Raw genomic sequence first — 17,085 nt, 5'->3', positions numbered from 1 at the left:
GCAAATCATACTGAACATGTAATGAGACAAGCACAATTGCACCACTAGGTGGATTAAAACAGGTTTTTTTTGAGAATGCGTCGAGTTGAAAACGTAATATAATTAATAACGAGGATAACACTTTCCGAATGTAGAGAGAAATTTATGAAAAATGACGATTTCCATTCGACTCTAGCAGGTTCTGATCGATTTTGATGAGCATTTGATTTTTGTTATATGACACATTATAGATATAGGTCGAATATTTAAAAACAGTAATTTAAGGTCAAGATAGCATCATTTTGAAACCGCCAATTTCGAAGGTTTAGTATCTTCGATGAGTTTTACAAACGTTAAACAGCGCATCATTTGATAAAATTATTTTGACGGTATATCGTCCAAGAAGTATTTATGGTGAATTTTCTCAGGTTATTATTCATGACTACAATAAAGTCTCAACAAATTCGCTAAAGACACGAACTCTGTTACTATTTTCTGAAAAATTAATTCTGCATAATTTTAAAATTTCAAAAATTACGGTTTCGAAATTATGCCGTTTGGAGAGTAAGATCGTTCTTCACCAAACCCCCACCAAACCGAATTTCTGGCTACGCCGCTGACTTCAAGTAAGTAGAAACAAAGTCGTTCTACACTCGTTCACAAGAAACTTCTTCGAATGCTGAATATCTATTATAATACATTTAAATCCCGATTTTATCAGCCAAATATGAACATATGTTCATATTTGGCATATTTAAGACTGAATTCGAGTAAATCCTTTCTTGAGCATGTTTTCCTTATCATGAAGATGGAAATATGCAAACATAAAAAGTTCATCATAATCAGAAATAGTTACCAGACTACATCAAGAGACGAGAAGTATATTTTAACAGCTTCAGTTTATTATAAAGAAAAAAATTGCCCGATTTAGTCAATGTCCACATTTTGTCAGCCTAAAATACACCATGAGACTGATAAAAATGGGTATTTATTGTATGTATTATTCACGATGTTACACAGTAATAGGTACATTTCATTTTTGGGGATTTTTTATTGCATCGAACTACAACAATTTTTAGGTAGTTTTCAAGGGGTTATTTTATAGACTTCATCCAAAATTTGGCGAACCTATTCCAATTCGTATGCCAATTAATTGGTACACTTAAGAATTTATTTGTTGCAGATAGAGAAAATACTGAAATTTTCAGCTTTTCTCCTACACAATATTACGAAAGCTTATTAAACAATTTTTCCTAATAAGTTTGTGAAAATTATAAACTATTGGACATTTTTTAATAGTTTTATTTTTTATTTAACCGTGATTTTTTAATAAATAGTGACCATCGCTTCACAACGTAGTCTATTTTTCATGGCTTGCGGTGAGCACGATCTCTCGAATTGCTGAACTGAAAATTATGGAACAGAAATTAATTTTTAGTATTCTTTACAGATTTAACTCGCCGCGCAGATGGCTCAGAATTAGACCCGCTGGTGCCCTAAGACGATTTCGCTAGATTTTCAGAGCACTGTGCACCCAGTGCATTAACGCAAGTGACGGAAGGTTATCGAAAAGATTCGTGAAAATTGAAAATTTCAGTAATGATGATGATTTTCCCAAACGGTTCGTTTTCGAGAGGTTTTTATTTATTTTTTGGCATTAGGATTAGCGATAATAATTCAAATCAAGGATACTACTGGGAAGTCACCTTTAGAAAAAGTCGATGTCGAAGTAAAATTTGGAACTATGCACGCATGCACTTCAGTGATAGCGTGATATCAGGAGCTGCGATTTCATTTCAACGCTTTTTTGTGAAAAGGGCGATACTTACAAATGTAAACATAAGGCTTTTTTCATACATGCGAATGAGGGCTTTGAAACGCAACAAATTAACCTAAAAATTTGGATTCTGCGATATTGCTTTCTTAAACTACAGCAAAAAAAAACAACGTGCGAAACTGTATTTTTGTTTGTTTATTTAAAGTTTCGCCCTCCACGCTCCATGCAAACAAACAGGGCGATACTTTTTTTGCTAGCAGTTTAGAGGCGAAACTGTTATTTTCGTATTTTTTTAGGATTATCAAGCTGTAAATAGTAACAATGATCGCTATTGAAAAAAACACGGACGAAATCGGTGGTGTAGAATGGCAGTTATTGTAGAAAAACGTAAGGGCGATACTTCAATGCTGATAGGTGGGACCGAAAAAGTAAACAATCGCCAAAGGGGCGATACTATCATTTTGTCAATTTCAATAGCAAAACAAAAATTAATTTAATAATTTCAAATACTTTATGAAGTTTTGGGTTTCGATCACTGAATCAAACACAATAGTTCTTAAATAGGAAATAAAGCCAAGTCTGGAAATATTCACTGTTTATTTTCTTTGAATGGTGTCACTGCTAGTATCACTTTTTTTCAAGAAAAAGCGTTTATTTCTTAGTTCTCAGTCGCGTTGGAAATTTGAGTAAAGTATAAACTTCAAATCGATTGAAAAAAAATTCGATTTTTTTGGCTCTGTACAATATACATCCCCTTTAGGAAAATTCAGTTTTCCCACCACAATGCATTGATTGAGGAATTTAGATATTTTATTAACAAAGCATTAACAATAATTCGTTTGTATGTATGTGTTTGTATATTTTATGGGCCATTTTTTTCGCTTTCCCATTGATTTGGTTTGAGATTTCTAGCGCTATAAATAATCACCGAACACTTCCAAGTTGCCTGGAAGGAACTTCATAACTTATCAGTGCAAAAATGTTCATTTGTACGAACCTTCTGACTGCAATTTTTCTAACTTATAACCATCGGATCGATCTGAACCATATCAGAAAATGAAAGCGAAGTAAATAACTCCAAGCAACGGCGTAGCCAAGAGAACTCCCCCCCACCACAAAAAATTGGATTGAAGTTGAAAATTTATTGATGCTGACTGATTTAATTCAATATTACAATAACAATTATCTGATCCGTAGATTGATAACCTGTTGTTGTAAACATCGTGAGGACTTTTGATAAATTGTCGGAATGGGGTCCTGATATGTAACTGATCTATTGGTCTTGATTTCATAGTTGTCTAATAGCATCAATATCAAAATCCTGCCTGAAAACATTCCAATAGAAAATTCTAGAGATCTGTAATCAATCATAATCCTTAGATTTATTTTCAAATTGAGCTCGTTTTTGTAGAGATGTACTGTAATCAGGGTCTTTATTTAATAGGAAGCGAAGTTAAAATTGATTTAATGTCTATGAAACATAGAACTGCTCACCAAAGAAAATGCATAACTTTCAACATTTGCTAAAAATGTTTTTGCCTTTCTCATCCACTCTAAAATTCGTCAATTTAATCCCGACCCAGAGGGCCGAGTGCCATATGCCAATCGACTGAGTTCGTCGAGATTGGAAAATGTATGTGTGTGTATGTATGTGTGTATGTGTGTATGTGGAAAAAAATGTGACCTTTGTTTCTCAGAGCAGGCTGGACCGATTTGCACAAAGTTAGTCTCAAATGAAAGGTACAACCTTCCCATCGGCTGCTATTGAATTTTTTATTGATTGGACTTCCGGTTCCGGAGTTACGAGTTGAAGAGTGCAATCACACAGCACATTCCCATATAAACTGAAATGAAAAATTTTCAAAATTAAATTTGTATTTTTGATGCCAAATGACTTTAAAATGCATGAAACATTGAGATGTTTGAGAAAAATTGACTTTTTTTGACTTTGGTACATTTTTGCCTTTCTCATATAGAAAGGTTATGCAATCACTCTAAAAATCGTCAATCATACCGGCCCGGAGGGAGTGTGCAGTGAGGGATTGCTACTTTAAAATTAAAACTAGTTTAAAATTTCTTAACAAGTTGAAAATTTTCGGCAGGACCTGGACCTCCCGGATCTTTTTCCATGATCCGCCGCTGGTTTCAAGCGATGTTTCAGTATCACATAGTATCTCAAGATCGTGGCTGTCGATCCATTGTATGTATGTGCAAATCGTACTGAACATGTAATGAGACAAGCACAATTGCACCACTAGGTGGATTAAAACAGGTTTTTTTTGAGAATGCGTCGAGTTGAAAACGTAATATAATTAATAACGAGGATAACACTTTCCGAATGTAGAGAGAAATTTATGAAAAATGACGATTTCCATTCGACTCTAGCAGGTTCTGATCGATTTTGATGAGCATTTGATTTTTGTTATATGACACATTATAGATATAGGTCGAATATTTAAAAACAGTAATTTAAGGTCAAGATAGCATCATTTTGAAACCGCCAATTTCGAAGGTTTAGTATCTTCGATGAGTTTTACAAACGTTAAACAGCGCATCATTTGATAAAATTATTTTGACGGTATATCGTCCAAGAAGTATTTATGGTGAATTTTCTCAGGTTATTATTCATGACTACAATAAAGTCTCAACAAATTCGCTAAAGACACGAACTCTGTTACTATTTTCTGAAAAATTAATTCTGCATATATTTAAAATTCAAAAATTACGGTTTCGGAATTATGCCGTTTGGAGAGTAAGATCGTTCTTCACCAAACCCCCACCAAACCGAATTTCTGGCTACGCCGCTGACTTCAAGTAAGTAGAAACAAAGTCGTTCTACACTCGTTCACAAGAAACTTCTTCGAATGCTGAATATCTATTATAATACATTGAAATCCCGATTTTATCAGCCAAATATGAACATATGTTCATATTTGGCATATTTAAGACTGAATTCGAGTAAATCCTTTCTTGAGCATGTTTTCCTTATCATGAAGATGGAAATATGCAAACATAAAAAGTTCATCATAATCAGAAATAGTTACCAGACTACATCAAGAGACGAGAAGTATATTTTAACAGCTTCAGTTTATTATAAAGAAAAAAATTGCCCGATTTAGTCAATGTCCACATTTTGTCAGCCTAAAATACACCATGAGACTGATAAAAATGGGTATTTATTGTATGTATTATTCACTATGTTACACAGTAATAGGTACATTTCATTTTTGGGGATTTTTTATTGCATCGAACTACAACAATTTTTAGGTAGTTTTCAAGGGGTTATTTTATAGACTTCATCCAAAATTTGGCGAACCTATTCCAATTCGTATGCCAATTAATTGGTACACTTAAGAATTTATTTGTTGCAGATAGAGAAAATACTGAAATTTTCAGCTTTTCTCCTACACAATATTACGAAAGCTTATTAAACAATTTTTCCTAATAAGTTTGTGAAAATTATAAACTATTGGACATTTTTTAATAGTTTTATTTTTTATTTAACCGTGATTTTTTAATAAATAGTGACCATCGCTTCACAACGTAGTCTATTTTTCATGGCTTGCGGTGAGCACGATCTCTCGAATTGCTGAACTGAAAATTATGGAACAGAAATTAATTTTTAGTATTCTTTACAGATTTAACTCGCCGCGCAGATGGCTCAGAATTAGACCCGCTGGTGCCCTAAGACGATTTCGCTAGATTTTCAGAGCACTGTGCACCCAGTGCATTAACGCAAGTGACGGAAGGTTATCGAAAAGATTCGTGAAAATTGAAAATTTCAGTAATGATGATGATTTTCCCAAACGGTTCGTTTTCGAGAGGTTTTTATTTATTTTTTGGCATTAGGATTAGCGATAATAATTCAAATCAAGGATACTACTGGGAAGTCACCTTTAGAAAAAGTCGATGTCGAAGTAAAATTTGGAACTATGCACGCATGCACTTCAGTGATAGCGTGATATCAGGAGCTGCGATTTCATTTCAACGCTTTTTTGTGAAAAGGGCGATACTTACAAATGTAAACATAAGGCTTTTTTCATACATGCGAATGAGGGCTTTGAAACGCAACAAATTAACCTAAAAATTTGGATTCTGCGATATTGCTTTCTTAAACTACAGCAAAAAAAAACAACGTGCGAAACTGTATTTTTGTTTGTTTATTTAAAGTTTCGCCCTCCACGCTCCATGCAAACAAACAGGGCGATACTTTTTTTGCTAGCAGTTTAGAGGCGAAACTGTTATTTTCGTATTTTTTTAGGATTATCAAGCTGATACCAGCTGTAAATAGTAACAATGATCGCTATTGAAAAAAACACGGACGAAATCGGTGGTGTAGAATGGCAGTTATTGTAGAAAAACGTAAGGGCGATACTTCAATGCTGATAGGTGGGACCGAAAAAGTAAACAATCGCCAAAGGGGCGATACTATCATTTTGTCAATTTCAATAGCAAAACAAAAATTAATTTAATAATTTCAAATACTTTATGAAGTTTTGGGTTTCGATCACTGAATCATGCAATCTAGGATGTAAAAAACACAATAGTTCTTAAATAGGAAATAAAGCCAAGTCTGGAAATATTCACTGTTTATTTTCTTTGAATGGTGTCACTGCTAGTATCACTTTTTTTCAAGAAAAAGCGTTTATTTCTTAGTTCTCAGTCGCGTTGGAAATTTGAGTAAAGTATAAACTTCAAATCGATTGAAAAAAAAATTCGATTTTTTTGGCTCTGTACAATATACATCCCCTTTAGGAAAATTCAGTTTTCCCACCACAATGCATTGATTGAGGAATTTAGATATTTTATTAACAAAGCATTAACAATAATTCGTTTGTATGTATGTGTTTGTATATTTTATGGGCCATTTTTTCGCTTTCCCATTGATTTGGTTTGAGATTTCTAGCGCTATAAATAATCACCGAACACTTCCAAGTTGCCTGGAAGGAACTTCATAACTTATCAGTGCAAAAATGTTCATTTGTACGAACCTTCTGACTGCAATTTTTCTAACTTATAACCATCGGATCGATCTGAACCATATCAGAAAATGAAAGCGAAGTAAATAACTCCAAGCAACGGCGTAGCCAAGAGAACTCCCCCCCACCACAAAAAATTGGATTGAAGTTGAAAATTTATTGATGCTGACTGATTTAATTCAATATTACAATAACAATTATCTGATCCGTAGATTGATAACCTGTTGTTGTAAACATCGTGAGGACTTTTGATAAATTGTCGGAATGGGGTCCTGATATGTAACTGATCTATTGGTCTTGATTTCATAGTTGTCTAATAGCATCAATATCAAAATCCTGCCTGAAAACTTTCCAATAGAAAATTCCAGAGATCTGTAATCAATCATAATCCTTAGATTTATTTTCAAATTGAGCTCGTTTTTGTAGAGATGTACTGTAATCAGGGTCTTTATTTAATAGGAAGCGAAGTTAAAATTGATTTAATGTCTATGAAACATAGAACTGCTCACCAAAAAAAAATGCATAACTTTCAACATTTGCTAAAAATGTTTTTGCCTTTCTCATCCACTCTAAAATTCGTCAATTTAATCCCGACCCAGAGGGCCGAGTGCCATATGCCAATCGACTGAGTTCGTCGAGATTGGAAAATGTATGTGTGTGTATGTATGTGTGTATGTGTGTATGTGGAAAAAAATGTGACCTTTGTTTCTCAGAGCAGGCTGGACCGATTTGCACAAAGTTAGTCTCAAATGAAAGGTACAACCTTCCCATCGGCTGCTATTGATTTTTTTATTGATTGGACTTCCGGTTCCGGAGTTACGAGTTGAAGAGTGCAATCACACAGCACATTCCCATATAAACTGAAATGAAAAATTTTCAAAATCAAATTTGTATTTTTGATGCCAAATGACTTTAAAATGCATGAAACATTGAGATGTTTGACAAAAATTGACTTTTTTTGACTTTGGTACATTTTTGCCTTTCTCATATAGAAAGGTTATGCAATCACTCTAAAAATCGTCAATCATACCGGCCCGGAGGGAGTGTGCAGTGAGGGATTGCTACTTTAAAATTAAAACTAGTTTAAAATTTCTTAACAAGTTGAAAATTTTCGGCAGGACCTGGACCTCCCGGATCTTTTTCCATGATCCGCCGCTGGTTTCAAGCGATGTTTCAGTATCACATAGTATCTCAAGATCGTGGCTGTCGATCCATTGTATGTATGTGCAAATCGTACTGAACATGTAATGAGACAAGCACAATTGCACCACTAGGTGGATTAAAACAGGTTTTTTTTGAGAATGCGTCGAGTTGAAAACGTAATATAATTAATAACGAGGATAACACTTTCCGAATGTAGAGAGAAATTTATGAAAAATGACGATTTCCATTCGACTCTAGCAGGTTCTGATCGATTTTGATGAGCATTTGATTTTTGTTATATGACACATTATAGATATAGGTCGAATATTTAAAAACAGTAATTTAAGGTCAAGATAGCATCATTTTGAAACCGCCAATTTCGAAGGTTTAGTATCTTCGATGAGTTTTACAAACGTTAAACAGCGCATCATTTGATAAAATTATTTTGACGGTATATCGTCCAAGAAGTATTTATGGTGAATTTTCTCAGGTTATTATTCATGACTACAATAAAGTCTCAACAAATTCGCTAAAGACACGAACTCTGTTACTATTTTCTGAAAAATTAATTCTGCATAATTTTAAAATTTCAAAAATTACGGTTTCGGAATTATGCCGTTTGGAGAGTAAGATCGTTCTTCACCAAACCCCCACCAAACCGAATTTCTGGCTACGCCGCTGACTTCAAGTAAGTAGAAACAAAGTCGTTCTACACTCGTTCACAAGAAACTTCTTCGAATGCTGAATATCTATTATAATACATTGAAATCCCGATTTTATCAGCCAAATATGAACATATGTTCATATTTGGCATATTTAAGACTGAATTCGAGTAAATCCTTTCTTGAGCATGTTTTCCTTATCATGAAGATGGAAATATGCAAACATAAAAAGTTCATCATAATCAGAAATAGTTACCAGACTACATCAAGAGACGAGAAGTATAACAGCTTCAGTTTATTATAAAGAAAAAAATTGCCCGATTTAGTCAATGTCCACATTTTGTCAGCCTAAAATACACCATGAGACTGATAAAAATGGGTATTTATTGTATGTATTATTCACTATGTTACACAGTAATAGGTACATTTCATTTTTGGGGATTTTTTATTGCATCGAACTACAACAATTTTTAGGTAGTTTTCAAGGGGTTATTTTATAGACTTCATCCAAAATTTGGCGAACCTATTCCAATTCGTATGCCAATTAATTGGTACACTTAAGAATTTATTTGTTGCAGATAGAGAAAATACTGAAATTTTCAGCTTTTCTCCTACACAATATTACGAAAGCTTATTAAACAATTTTTCCTAATAAGTTTGTGAAAATTATAAACTATTGGACATTTTTTAATAGTTTTATTTTTTATTTAACCGTGATTTTTTAATAAATAGTGACCATCGCTTCACAACGTAGTCTATTTTTCATGGCTTGCGGTGAGCACGATCTCTCGAATTGCTGAACTGAAAATTATGGAACAGAAATTAATTTTTAGTATTCTTTACAGATTTAACTCGCCGCGCAGATGGCTCAGAATTAGACCCGCTGGTGCCCTAAGACGATTTCGCTAGATTTTCAGAGCACTGTGCACCCAGTGCATTAACGCAAGTGACGGAAGGTTATCGAAAAGATTCGTGAAAATTGAAAATTTCAGTAATGATGATGATTTTCCCAAACGGTTCGTTTTCGAGAGGTTTTTATTTATTTTTTGGCATTAGGATTAGCGATAATAATTCAAATCAAGGATACTACTGGGAAGTCACCTTTAGAAAAAGTCGATGTCGAAGTAAAATTTGGAACTATGCACGCATGCACTTCAGTGATAGCGTGATATCAGGAGCTGCGATTTCATTTCAACGCTTTTTTGTGAAAAGGGCGATACTTACAAATGTAAACATAAGGCTTTTTTCATACATGCGAATGAGGGCTTTGAAACGCAACAAATTAACCTAAAAATTTGGATTCTGCGATATTGCTTTCTTAAACTACAGCAAAAAAAACAACGTGCGAAACTGTATTTTTGTTTGTTTATTTAAAGTTTCGCCCTCCACGCTCCATGCAAACAAACAGGGCGATACTTTTTTTGCTAGCAGTTTAGAGGCGAAACTGTTATTTTCGTATTTTTTTAGGATTATCAAGCTGATACCAGCTGTAAATAGTAACAATGATCGCTATTGAAAAAAACACGGACGAAATCGGTGGTGTAGAATGGCAGTTATTGTAGAAAAACGTAAGGGCGATACTTCAATGCTGATAGGTGGGACCGAAAAAGTAAACAATCGCCAAAGGGGCGATACTATCATTTTGTCAATTTCAATAGCAAAACAAAAATTAATTTAATAATTTCAAATACTTTATGAAGTTTTGGGTTTCGATCACTGAATCATGCAATCTAGGATGTAAAAAACACAATAGTTCTTAAATAGGAAATAAAGCCAAGTCTGGAAATATTCACTGTTTATTTTCTTTGAATGGTGTCACTGCTAGTATCACTTTTTTTCAAGAAAAAGCGTTTATTTCTTAGTTCTCAGTCGCGTTGGAAATTTGAGTAAAGTATAAACTTCAAATCGATTGAAAAAAAATTCGATTTTTTTGGCTCTGTACAATATACATCCCCTTTAGGAAAATTCAGTTTTCCCACCACAATGCATTGATTGAGGAATTTAGATATTTTATTAACAAAGCATTAACAATAATTCGTTTGTATGTATGTGTTTGTATATTTTATGGGCCATTTTTTCGCTTTCCCATTGATTTGGTTTGAGATTTCTAGCACTGATGTTGTCCTATGGGCGATTCTCTGAGTCCTGCCACTATCCCATGTATTATCAAAAACATCGCAAAACATCAAGTTCTAAATGTTCTCAAACGATATAATATCCGAAGAGAGTGATAAGTTATAAGAAATGTCTCATCACACTGTTAGGTGGATTAAAAGCGTTCTTTTGTTTTTTTTTTAAATTTTTTGCTGGGTCAAGGTCAAGGACGGTAAACGTCAAGCTACGTAATTACAAGGGGGAGGGGTTTGGGGGTTTGTGACGAAATGCTACTATGGGGAAGGGGGTGTTAAAAATCACTCAAAAAATGCTACGTCATTTATGGATGATCCCTTAACCAAACAAAATTTAGTAATTTAGATGAACGTATGCTTCTTACAATCATTGGCAGCTGCAGGATTGTGAAGTGAGAGAACTCCTCTTTATGCTCGCCTTGACATATAAAATTCAAAACAAAACTATCAACACTATATTTGTGATGAAATGGGCTTATTTTGCACGCAATTTGCTGTTATAATGAAAATGTTGATAAAAGTCGGCAAACATTTTGAAAGGACGTGTATTTAAAATAATTGAAAAACATGTAATTTTTTCATCACCCGGGCGTTTTGCATGGGACGATGGGGAGGGGTAGGTAAATGCTACGTTATTTACGAGGGGGAGGTTAGAATGTTGTGACCAAATGCTACGAGGGAGGAGGGAAGGGTCAAAATTCGCCGAAAAAAAGCTACGTCATTTGTGTATGGCCCCTAAAGACTTCCGGACGTAACCGATTTATTATCGCGCGAACACGTGTGTTTTTGGATTTGCGTTTAAGACCGCGATTGTAACTTCGTAAGTTATAATACGTTCACCTTATTACCGGGGTGTTATAAAGTTTGCGCGACCGTGGACGTAACTGCGTGGTTGATCGCGAGGGCTTGAGCATTATGTAAACGTGTTTGTCGCATGTGCTCGCATGTATGTGACTTCGCGTGTATAGATTCGATTTTATAATCGTGTGGCAATTCACTTATTTGTGTGTTCTTGGATGGTCATGCGGACCGTCATTCTGATATTCAGTTTTGGGTGTACGGTTCAGATTCTGACAGGGAGTGTGTTACCCCATATCACTAGATTTGCCGTTCATGTCTCCTCTTTCTGCTCGCCTTGACATATAAAATTCAAAACAAAACTATCAACAGTATATTTGTGATGAAATGGGCTTATTTTGCACGCAATTTGTTGTTATAATGAAAATGTTGATAAAAGTCGTCAAACATTTTGAAAGGACGTGTATTTAAAATAATTGAAAAACATGTAATTTTTTTCATCACCCGGGCGTTTTGCATGGGACGATGGGGAGGGGTAGGTAAATGCTACGTTATTTACGAGGGGGAGGTTAGAATGTTGTGACCAAATGCTACGAGGGGGAGGGAAGGGTCAAAATTCGCCGAAAAAAGCTACGTCATTTGTGTACGGCCCCTAAAGATTTCCGGACGAAACCGATTTATTATCGCGCGAACACGTGTGTTTTTGGATTTGCGTTTAAGACCGCGATTGTAACTTCGTAAGTTATAATACGTTCACCTTATTACCGGGGTGTTATAAAGTTTGGCGACCGTGGACGTAACTGCGTGGTTGATCGCGAGGGCTTAAGCATTATGTAAACGTGTTTGTCGCATGTGCTCGCTATTGAAGACATGGACCTATTCTTCTGATACCAAGCATAGAAACTTCCGGAAGTGACCGATTTGTGATAATTGCCTTCAACCTTACGGTGATCATATTGCCTCACTTTCCCCTACCTCCAAATGGCACTTGGTCCTCTTTGGCTTAACACATGCCATGTAACAAACAGTAATGTTTGCAATTGAATACTCGATCTGTACATAAGGGGCCGTACACAAATGACGTAGCTTTTTTCGGCGATTTTTTACCCCTTCCTCCCCTTCGTAGCATTTGGTCACAAAATTCTAACCTCCCCTTCGTAAATAACGTAGCATTTACCTACCCCTCCCCATCGTCCCATGCAAAACGCCCGGGTGATGAAAAAAATTACATGTTTTTCAATTATTTTAAATACATGTCCTTTCAAAATGTTTGACGACTTTTATCAACATTTTCATTATAACAGCAAATTGCGTGCAAAATAAGCCCATTTCATCACAAATATAGTGTTGATAATTTTGTTTTGAATTTTATATGTCAAGACGAGCATAAAGAGGAGTTCTCTCAGTTCACAATCCTGCATCTGCCAATGATTCTGAGAAGAATACGTTTATCTAAATTACTAAATTTTGTTTGGTTAATTTCGAAGTGAAAATTTAATTCAGCTTCCAAACTAAGTCTACTAGTTAGCAACATTAACTAACTAATGTAGCAAGTTCAATCTGCATACAAAATCTTTTCGAATTTTTGTGAACTTGTAATTCTGCGAATCGCAAAATTTACCTCATGAAAAACCGCATCAAAAGTAACTTGTTTGAATTTAAATTCTTTTCTCTTGGGAATGGAGGATCATTAAATTGTTTTCTCTAAATAAATGGGTTTTAAACTCAATGCTACGTCGCACAACTTCGGACCCTCCCCTCCCCCTCGTCACACTTTGTCACAAATTTGGTATACCCTCCCTACCGTTCATTTATGCATGGCCCCTAAGGGGAGCAAAGCACAACATTACAGCTTCTTTTCTATTGAAAAATCTCGAAATGCAGAAAATTACTCTGTTGCTCTAAAGAAACAGAAAATAATGACTAATGATAATGATACATAATGATCTGTTACCATATGCTAACTAGGGTTCGCAGTACCGACCCTTTTTGGCGAGAATCGGTACTACGGTACTGAAGCCCTCAGTACCGGTAGTACCGGTAAAGTACCGGTACTCGAATTTTTTTTAATCGAAAGAAGCTTCAAACTGAAATTGAATGCTCAAACTGATGATCTTATCCTCAGATGATTGATTCGTGCTGATAAAAAACATGAATCATAGTTTGGAGACATAAGAAAGGCACAATTGCACCACTAGGTGGATTAAATCACATGCCAAAATTGCAATCAAACGCGTGGGGCTATATTTGTACCCCAGTGCAACGTTCTGTGGTAAAGAAATGTGAGTGTAACGTTATCAATATCGTCAATCCCATCAACCTGCGGGATGGATACAACAGAAAAACATACACTATCTATTTTAAAATATTTTGGCTTATAAATTCGATGAGCGACTGTGTTCAGAATGAATTGTATTGAAACAGAAAAACTAACCTTTTGTTTTTCGATGGCATCTAATACCATGTCGCTGTCACCAACTACAACGCAATGCTTTTTTATCATTTCGCATTCCATCTTTAGCCAATTCATAATGTGAGCAACTGATTGATCGAAGTTGCTAGTTAAAGCAGCGGCAACAGCTTTAGCACATGATTTTGATGGGAATGATCCGGGAACATACACTTCAGATTCTGGAATGATTATTGCTATTAGTAATTTTATGTCTCTTACAGAAAGACTTTACCTTGATTCACCAAGTGATCGTTTCTCCACTGACCATTCTCGAGGTTTCCTACATTATTCAAAGCAGTTAATGCGTTCACAACTTCATCACAATGATCAGATAGCTCTTTTGAAACCTGGAAAACGAAAAATGATGCTTATTACGCTATAAGTATATGTTGAACATTACCTTTTGCAAGGTATCCATTATCTCAGCCACTAGTTCCTTAGGTTTGGCTTGCGTTGTTATTTCCAATGTCAATTCCAACTCTTGTTGTTTTTTCTATGGGAAAATGATAAATTATAATAGTTTATTTATGTTCAGCATATAGCTCAGGATCAATAAATGAAAATTAAAATCATGAGAATGCTAAATTTTATGTTTCGGAACAATTATACATGCTTGACAACTGTTTCTTTTCCGGTGACTTCGCTAACAACAACACGCATGCGTGCAGGTAAAGCGGAGTTTGAAAATAGATTTGAATGCGACATTGCGTGGAACAAACTTGTGAGAATAAGAAACGATTTAAAATTCATGCGAAGAAAATATGACTTTGGCTCAGCCTACAGTAAAAATTGTTCAACAGACATCAGTTTCCAAAACCCAAACAATTGAATATACGACAGAGTGGAGAAACCTAAATACAGTATAAATCAAGTGTGGGTATCGATCTTTTGACTTGTTTGTTTACGTTTGTTGAGATGCGTGATTTTAAAATCTTCTGTTTTCTGTTGTATAACATACAGTTTCCGTACACTCAAAATAATCCACACGTTACTGTTATGTGAAACATCACATAAGTGCCAGAGAATGCATTTTCTCCACAGTTTACCTGTCAAAGGTAACAATCTTTGGACTATGATTGAACATGAAGTGAAATGCATGTGACTCTTAAACTGAACACGTGTATAAGGACGTGAAGCAAGTTTACAATTGCGTTCTGAGCAAAATCGATATTTAGTCGAATAAAAATTCGTTCTTCAAAATGCAGGTTTTACGATCTGATAAAGGACAAGGGTAACTGGTTGATTTAGTTGAAAGGTTTGAAGAAATTTTGTCTATTAATACGACAGCTCTTAAAATTTTCATTTTACTAAACTAACCTTTCTCTCGCATGCTTATGTATTGTTTACAGTTACTGGTTTTTCCGCTCCTGGAGTCGCATCGGAGCAACCATTGTTGGTAACAAACTGGAAGATTGTGCCACTTTGCCCGATGCGATTGCTTCGTTCAAGCATCACTTCAAGGATAAAACTGACAACTCGTGGGAGTCATATCGCAGCAGAACAATTGACACGAAGGTACAAATCTCCGAACAACATGGGGAACGTGCCATTAAGCCAATACTTTCTGAAGATATCGACTATGGCAATGAGAAGAGCAAAAAAACTGACTCAAAACAACAACATTAGCGACAGCAGAAATAACCGACCCACAGGCAATAACACCATTCCACCTGAAATTTATTATGATCAGCTGTGTCGGCTGTTCCTTAGAAAACCAGCAAACAGCTGATCAACAACTGTAAACAAAGAGCGCAGCAAATATCATTTCGGTCGAGCAGGGACTCGAATATGCAGTTGAAGGTTGTACGTCATTTACCGGAATACTATTCCCCGGAATACCACTTCCCGGAATGTACCATATCCCGGAATATAGTTTCCAGGAATGTATCATTTCTCGAAAAACTATTTCCCTAACTAACTATTTCGTTCTTCACCGACCAAACTTTTTTTTGGAAGACCTGCTATGCAGCTAATTGTGTTCTAGGAGTTTTTACCTACTTTGGAACATGAAAAATTGTTTGAAAATATTTTCAAATTTTTTTTATCTTGAGTGGTTATTGTGGTAAAAAAACAAGATAGCGACAAGATTGCAAAACTGTCGTTTTAAAGATTTAATATTTTCGATTCCGCGATGTTTTGTTTATTTATTTAAATTGATCATTATATGAACAGCGTACGTTTTTTGGTTTTGAACCAAAAAGAAACTTGGGAGGATCTAAAAAAAATCGAGTGGGGAATAAAAAGCACCCAAATGGATGGGATGTCAATGAATGAAATGGGTACCAAAATAGAAACAAATACTTTCCAATTTTCCCACCGTAGGTAGTGAAGCGGTGAATAAATTCCATTAATTCATGACCGTCTAATTCCTGACTAACAGGCCCTATATTTTGCCTCATATTTGTTCCAAATTTTGCGGATTCAGTTAAAATGGTATGTTATCAATTATTTTACTATTTTGGATCGATTTCACTGTAAAATTTTTAAAGTTCGGAAATTTTGTTATTGAAATAAAATGATATAACAGAAAATGAAAGGCGAACAGAATACCTAATTGTATGTATGATTAATTCTGTCCTATCGTTTTAAGGTAAACTGCAAGCGTACTAAAAACTTCAAACGCGTTTTTTTTTTCAAATCCACTTCAAACCACGAGCTTTCAAATATTCACAGCATATTCTAAATTATTTTCTCCAGCGACGTACGAAGGATTTTAGTTAATAAATGATGTCTGTATCGATTTTCTCGGCCATTTTCAGCAAATTTAAGACTAAGAGAAACGAAAGCAATGAAATTGAGAGATGATATTTTCAGCGCTTCGCGTAAAATTAAAATAGCGAAAAAAATCCTAAGTCACTTGCTATCGTTTTAAGGAATCGAGAAAAAAACTTTAGTTTTTGACACTAGGTCAAACATTACAGGAGATAGTGTAAATTCGTAACGATCAATTTAGAACGCCTCGAAATGCGGCCATTTTTTAAATTGAAAAGGCAGTGTTTTTCCTACGTTGGCAACATTTTTATGAAAACCAATCACAGTACTCTAAAATGCCCTGAATACGTTGATTGATTTTCATGAAGATTAGGTAAAAGGTAATGAAAAAATATAAACATTTCCTAAAATTTAGTCATAAATATTACTGGATCCTTTGAAATTTTATAGATTG

General features: G+C 35.0%; 1 protein-coding gene across 3 annotated transcripts in view; it reads right to left on the bottom strand.

The window, feature by feature from the left end:
• The window catches only part of LOC131689751 (dystrophin, isoforms A/C/F/G/H), a 1,859,985-nt gene that overhangs the window by 1,273,639 nt on the left and 569,261 nt on the right, over window positions 1–17,085 (bottom strand). For all 3 annotated transcript variants that reach the window (XM_058975046.1, XM_058975047.1, XM_058975048.1), the window contains 3 exons: window positions 14,320–14,412; window positions 14,152–14,266; window positions 13,902–14,098 (listed from right to left, as the gene is read on the bottom strand). In XM_058975046.1, the coding sequence (XP_058831029.1) occupies window positions 13,902–14,098; window positions 14,152–14,266; window positions 14,320–14,412 (405 nt within the window). The remainder of the gene's footprint in view (window positions 1–13,901; window positions 14,099–14,151; window positions 14,267–14,319; window positions 14,413–17,085) is intronic.

Source organism: Topomyia yanbarensis, chromosome 3 (assembly GCF_030247195.1).
Source record: "Topomyia yanbarensis strain Yona2022 chromosome 3, ASM3024719v1, whole genome shotgun sequence".
NCBI lineage: Eukaryota > Metazoa > Arthropoda > Insecta > Diptera > Culicidae > Topomyia > Topomyia yanbarensis.
This window is presented reverse-complemented; position numbering and strand designations above follow the sequence as displayed.